General features: G+C 34.5%; 1 protein-coding gene across 1 annotated transcript; it reads right to left on the reverse strand.

Moving 5' to 3' along the window:
* Positions 1 to 3,582: 3,582 nt before the first annotated feature.
* LOC113765197 (peroxidase 4-like) lies at positions 3,583 to 5,727 on the reverse strand. The gene is made up of 4 exons (XM_027309291.1): positions 5,414 to 5,727; positions 4,896 to 5,087; positions 4,586 to 4,754; positions 3,583 to 4,257 (listed from the first exon to the last, which is right to left on the reverse strand). Exons 1-4 carry the CDS (start codon positions 5,648 to 5,650, stop codon positions 3,866 to 3,868), a joined length of 990 nt encoding a protein of 329 aa, XP_027165092.1. The 5' UTR covers positions 5,651 to 5,727; the 3' UTR covers positions 3,583 to 3,865.
* Between the last annotated feature and the right edge of the window lie 244 nt (positions 5,728 to 5,971).

Here is a 5,971-nt window from a genome sequence, read left to right on the forward strand (position 1 = left end):
AGGCATTGGATTTTAATATTGGGCACACCATGCTCTTGCTAGAAAGTTAGCGGAAGCTGTACGTAATACTACGTGTATTTACAGTTTTATTCCAATTTGGCTTTGAGAGGAGCGTCTGGAATTAAGATGGAATTTGTTTTCACGTCATGGTTGCTTGAAGCAGTAGTGGCTTTTTAGCTTGTCGTTTTATTTATTTTGTATGGTCAAACACCAATCCAAATTTCTCATATTTCTGCGAGGGCAACTAAAAGAAGTTAGGGTGTGATATTTAGAATAATTACTGTAATTTTTTTTTATGATATGATATACGCAAGATAAAAGGAAAGATGATTGAAAAATATGTTTGTGATATGATACGACAAGTATATATATATATATATATATATATATTTGTAAATAATGCCAATCTAAACACACCCTTAATTTAACTAAATGTTCTCCCCAAAGGCTCACACCACTGCTCAGAGATTTATAAAGTAATAGAATAAATTAGAAAGGTCAACATTTAAAAAAAAAATGCATTTATTTATCACTTGGAAAAACCCTTGTGTCCAATAAAAAGAAAGAAATGTAATTAAATGGAGCAACAGATAGGGGCAAGTAAAATGTACTTCAAGAGCTTCCAAATTTCCCAGCTTCTCAATCCTTTGTTCCCTTTTTGCCTTTTTTTTTCAGATTAAACACAACCAGAAGTCAGGTTCATGTTTGGTAATGTTGACTGGCTCTGGTCGATGGACAGATCACATTCAACAAAGAACTAAACTAAGCACAGAAACGTGTTTAGAAGTTATACAGCGTTCATCTTGATGATAGTCAATGACCGGTGTGGCATTGACAATTTGTGTGTGATTCCGATATCAACAAATGTAAATAAATATAATTAAGTTCCCGACGTAGGATATTGAGAAACTGCTTTGCTTACTATCACATTTACAACAAAAAAAGAAATTATTATTCAAATCAAGCTATTTAGGTATTTTTAAATATTCAGAGACAGAAGTGATTTGGATCAATCAATGGTGCCTAAATTCCCAGCTCCTCCATTTATTTATGTGTTGGAGAGAGGCGATTGCCACCACGACTTCAATCTCTGGGCCTAAAATTAGCGTCCGACACTGTTCATATTGCTAGGTCATCACATGGTTTGTTTCAATATGAATGCTTTTCAAAGTTCGGTCGCTTCTGCACAGTTTAATTAAACTAACTATTTGCGAAATCTTTCAAGTTTATGGATGGATTAGATAGACTATTAGCATAATTACAGACAGAATTCATTAATTATATAAGCATTCTCTGTACTGGCAAAGGGTGTTGGTGAATATACTTAAATGTTATCCTCCGATCTCAAGGTCATTGCCACCCAATTGAACACACACAACATCGTTCCAACGCTCAAAACATGAGTTGACTTTCTTCGCAAAAGTGTTGATTAGTGATTTAAGTGTGGTTTAGAGTTCAGACTCTATTAGCCGAGTCGGCACTTGTACCGATAGTGCTGCCCTTACTTATATACTAATTGGTATATCAACGGTTGTTTAGATCATCTAATTAAGCTCCACCCCCTCTAGTCATCAAAGGGGAAATCTTCAAAAATCCAAAAATCTTTGCTCATTTTAAGGGTGCAAACGAGCCGAATCGAATCGAATCTCAACTTAGTCTTATGAAACTCAAGCTCACGAGCTCAAAATGTAAAGCTTGAGTTCGAGCTTAAAAATAAAAAAAAATTTATTATTTTTTATTAAAAATAAATAAAATAATAATTTTTAATATTTAATAAATAATAATAATTTTTAATAAATAATAAAATATTAGGGATATATATGTAATTTTACTATTAAAATATATATATATATATATATATATATATAATTGAGCCGATTCGCCAGTTAACGAGTTGAATATTTTTGAACTCGAGTTCGACTTGATTAACTCAATCTTGACTCGAGCTCGATGTTCATCAAAATCGATTGGACTCAATTCGTTTGCAGTCAGGGGCGGATTTAAGGTTGGGGCAGAGGCCCCCTTAAATTTCTATATTACTTGTACAATTTTGACATAATTTTAAGTGTGCTCCCGAGTTTTTTTAGAAAAGATGTGAAAGAATGGGTCACAAAATTTAGTTTTGTTACTTATATTGAGAAAAATATATTTCGTGAAATTTAAAATGAGAAAGTTATAAACCGTTATCAAAATATGAAAACTCGTCGTGAGCAATTGTAAATAGTTTAGTTTGTTTTTGAAATAAAATTATTATTACATTAATAATTTTGAGTTTGTCTTTTTATGTTTTTCATGGAATATACGTATCATTTGTACTTGTTGATGAATTTATTATTATTATTTTTTACTTAAAAAACTAAAAAAAGAGTAAATAAAAAATTTTAGTGTTATTTTTGTCCCACTAAGATTTTTTTCTGGCTCCGCCATTGTTTGCAGTCCTAGCTTACTTACACATCCCATCTATTTCCTGCCAGGCAACATGGAAGAATCTAAATCTTTTATCACAGCTTTTGTGATAGAAGTGAGGCCTAGTCCAGTTTGCTTTCTGCTTTCTAGAATTACTTGTAGAAAGGTCAGTGTTAAAAATGTTGCTCACGAATTTAAGGATTTTTTTTTTTGAAAAGTAGAAATTTAAGAATGATTTTAAAAGCGGTTTATAGAGTTAGCTTATTTATATGAGCTTTAGATAGAAAAATCAAATGAAAATAAAAGTTGTTTTTTATTGGGCTCAATAGGCCCATGTGAAGTCCCATCGGGTGTTTGGCGTGGCTTGGCGATCGACGGATAGGTACTGTTAGGGGAGCCCTTAATTTCTACAGGGTACTTCCAATAGTAGACTCTTTCCAAGTGGTGACAAATCTAGGACTAATTACCCCGTTTCTTACTCAAAAGGCCCAATGTTTTGAGTGCCCCATTTGCTCACTGAATCCATAACTTGACGTGGCATTAAATCATATATCTACTCTCTGCTACTGTAGCAATTTTCGGAACCAATACATTATTTCATTTTTTTTCACTAAGAATATTTTTGTTTTTGGTTTTTTTTATTTTGTTATTAGATTTGAATTTATTTCAAATCTGATTGTCAAATTTGAAACTTTTTGGATCTTGGATTTATTTCGACAAAAGCTTAAAATTGTTGATTAGCAGATTTGGCGATTGCAATATCCACACAAGAAAATTATAATAATTTATTTCTTGTATTTTTCAAATATGTTAACATTTTTTAGATATATTGAATCTGTTAAATTGCAAATATGTTATTTCTAATACGTGTTTAACCTATCATTAATAATGATGTAAATCAAATTATGCATGACGATTTTCAGCAATTCATTCACGAAATTTGCTTTTTATCAAAAAAAAAAAAGACGACACAATTCTTGGCAACGATGATCCTGTTGAGATTCAATCATGTACATGGCCTAGAACTCTATTCCTACACTTTGAGCTGGCATCCAAAACTTTAAACCTAAAAAGCGACCATATGATTAATCAAAAGAAAAATTGAAAAACATGCAAAATTTATAAGTTGGATATGCTGTCACAAGTCTCAATTCATCTAATATAAAACTATTTAAATTTTGTAAAATCACTAGTAATACGTATTTTTCTTTCTTCAAAGCAATACATTGAAGTAGAAATTAAAATAACTATACTCACTTGGTTGCCTCTTTGGCCTCCAGAATACGGAATGGTAAGTACAACTTACTTCGAAAAAGAGGATAGAAAAAGACGAATTGAACGCTTGGTGGGGGGAAAAAAACACAAACCAAGGAAGAAAGACTTCCCAAAACTCAATCAAAACTTAAAACAACGTCCTACACACAAATTAATCACCACGTGCAATTGATGCTATGATCAATCAGTTCAGCTTCCTACAGTTTTTCCTTATCTGGCCTTGAGATCGCGTAAGAGGATTAATATCTCCCATCTTGATCATTGCTTTCACAAAATCAGAGTTGAAGGTCTTCGAATCCTTGCTGTACTTTTCGACCAACGAATCGGTGGAGCCGCCGTTGTATAAAACTTGATCAGAGTGTAGGAGGCCCCTCTTGTGGATAAGGTTCTGGAAGTATTTGGTGTCAAAACCAGTAGGAGTTTGAAGGTCTAATGGAGCCAAATTGTTGTTTCCTCGGCCGACGGTTGCGGGACATTGACTCCGTCTGGTTTTAGCAAAAGAAGTGTCTATATTGGTCTCGTTGTATATACGAGTCCGGAAGTTGGTACATCTCGCTTGCCCGATGGTGTGCGCTCCTGTTGTTAGTAACACCAAACATACAAGGCAGGCATTTTAGAGATTGACCAAAATATTAGCATTCAAGTGGTCTGTATAGTTCTCCAAATTAATTGTATGAGCCAAATTGTAAGGATTTACACTAAAAATTATACAAATTACATAAACTGATTTGAATTGGATACAACTCAACTCATGAGACCCTAATTCATTGTTAGTAGTATTTAACTTCTTGCTTGTAATTAGTCATTTGTTGCATGAGAACGTCGGTGCCAATCCTAAGTGGTAAAAAGGTAAAAGGAGAAAAAGAAAAGAAAAGAAATGGCGGAAGTATGGAGAAATGAGTACCAGACAAGGCGACCATATCCTTTGCTGAGAGGCCGACGGCTTGAAACCTATTAATGAGGTTAGCGAGAGTAGATGTTGGACCCGGAAGACGGCCACTATTGGCTTGAGAAAGGCTGGCCGTTTTGGAGTCCCTTCTCCCAAGTTTGACATCCCAACTAGGTCCTCCAAGCTGATATGATGATCCAATGAAAAATAATAAAAACAGTGAAATATAGGAACTTTATGAGCAATGGAAGTTTTTGTTTTTGTTTTTGGGGTGGGGGGGGGGGGAAGAGGAGGAGGAGGATACCATATGCATATGTAGACTTACAATGACAACGGAATCACGAGCAGCAATGGCAACAATATCGGCGCAGGACACTACACCTGGACAAACTTTTTCTACCTTTTTCTTGATGTCATCAATTACACCGAATCCTCGTATCGAATTAATGTTGGGAAAAGCAGTCTTTTCCCCCTTGAAAGAAGAAGTGTCGTCTAGGAGTATAGATGCATCGCATCCCTGAAAAAAACATCATTCATGCACCTGGCAGACTTTAATACTGGTATTATATGGTTGCATATATGAGGATTACATATATCTGATTCTTGTCATTAACTTTTGGATGAAATCGAACTGATTATAGTAATTAACCCCCATCAGAATCGTTGGTTCTTGTGGTGTTGCCGTGCATGGTTGGGGACTTTGGGGGTGCCCTCACGCATTAAAGAACATTTTGAAGTCGATTATCCATCGTTTTAAAAAAAAAAGTTGTTTGGAATATTTGAAGAAGTCTAAAGAGATTTTTGATGGACAGAAATCATGAAATCAAATGCTGGAAATATTACTTGGACAAAACAATCATGAAAGAAGAGCCGAACAAGCGAAGCCCCCATTCTTCTTTCCTTGGACACGGCTGAATGAACTTCTGATCTTATGGTACCAATCACTTTCGGACAACTCTTAGAATAGAAGCTAGTCGAGAGTTGGGCAGAGGCAAAACTCATCATTGAGCACATAACCATAAGTAACGTGACACTGACCATAGTAAAGGAATTACGGCAATAATTAGATGAAGACGCCATTTCAAGTTTTGGTAACAAGTCGATATTTTTGAAGCTTGCAGTTGAGTCACATACACCTGCAGTTTATATAGACTCTCCTAGGGGATGTTGTTTGGCGCAGGCATCTTGCCTAACAATTTAGACTACTGCATGTAACTGAAAATTTTACCATATTTTACAAAGAGTGAAAGCAAAACTAAAATTAACAGAGCCAAAAAAGAAGCAGACTTGGAATTGGATACTGATTGATAATATATGCACGTGAAATGAAATGGTTCAGTTTTTTTCTTTTTCTTTCAGCTGTAAGAATTAGAAAGTGTTTCTTGAATTGAAAAAGGAAAA

The sequence above is a fragment of the Coffea eugenioides genome, chromosome 1 (genome assembly GCF_003713205.1).
Source record: "Coffea eugenioides isolate CCC68of chromosome 1, Ceug_1.0, whole genome shotgun sequence".
Classification (NCBI taxonomy): domain Eukaryota; kingdom Viridiplantae; phylum Streptophyta; class Magnoliopsida; order Gentianales; family Rubiaceae; genus Coffea; species Coffea eugenioides.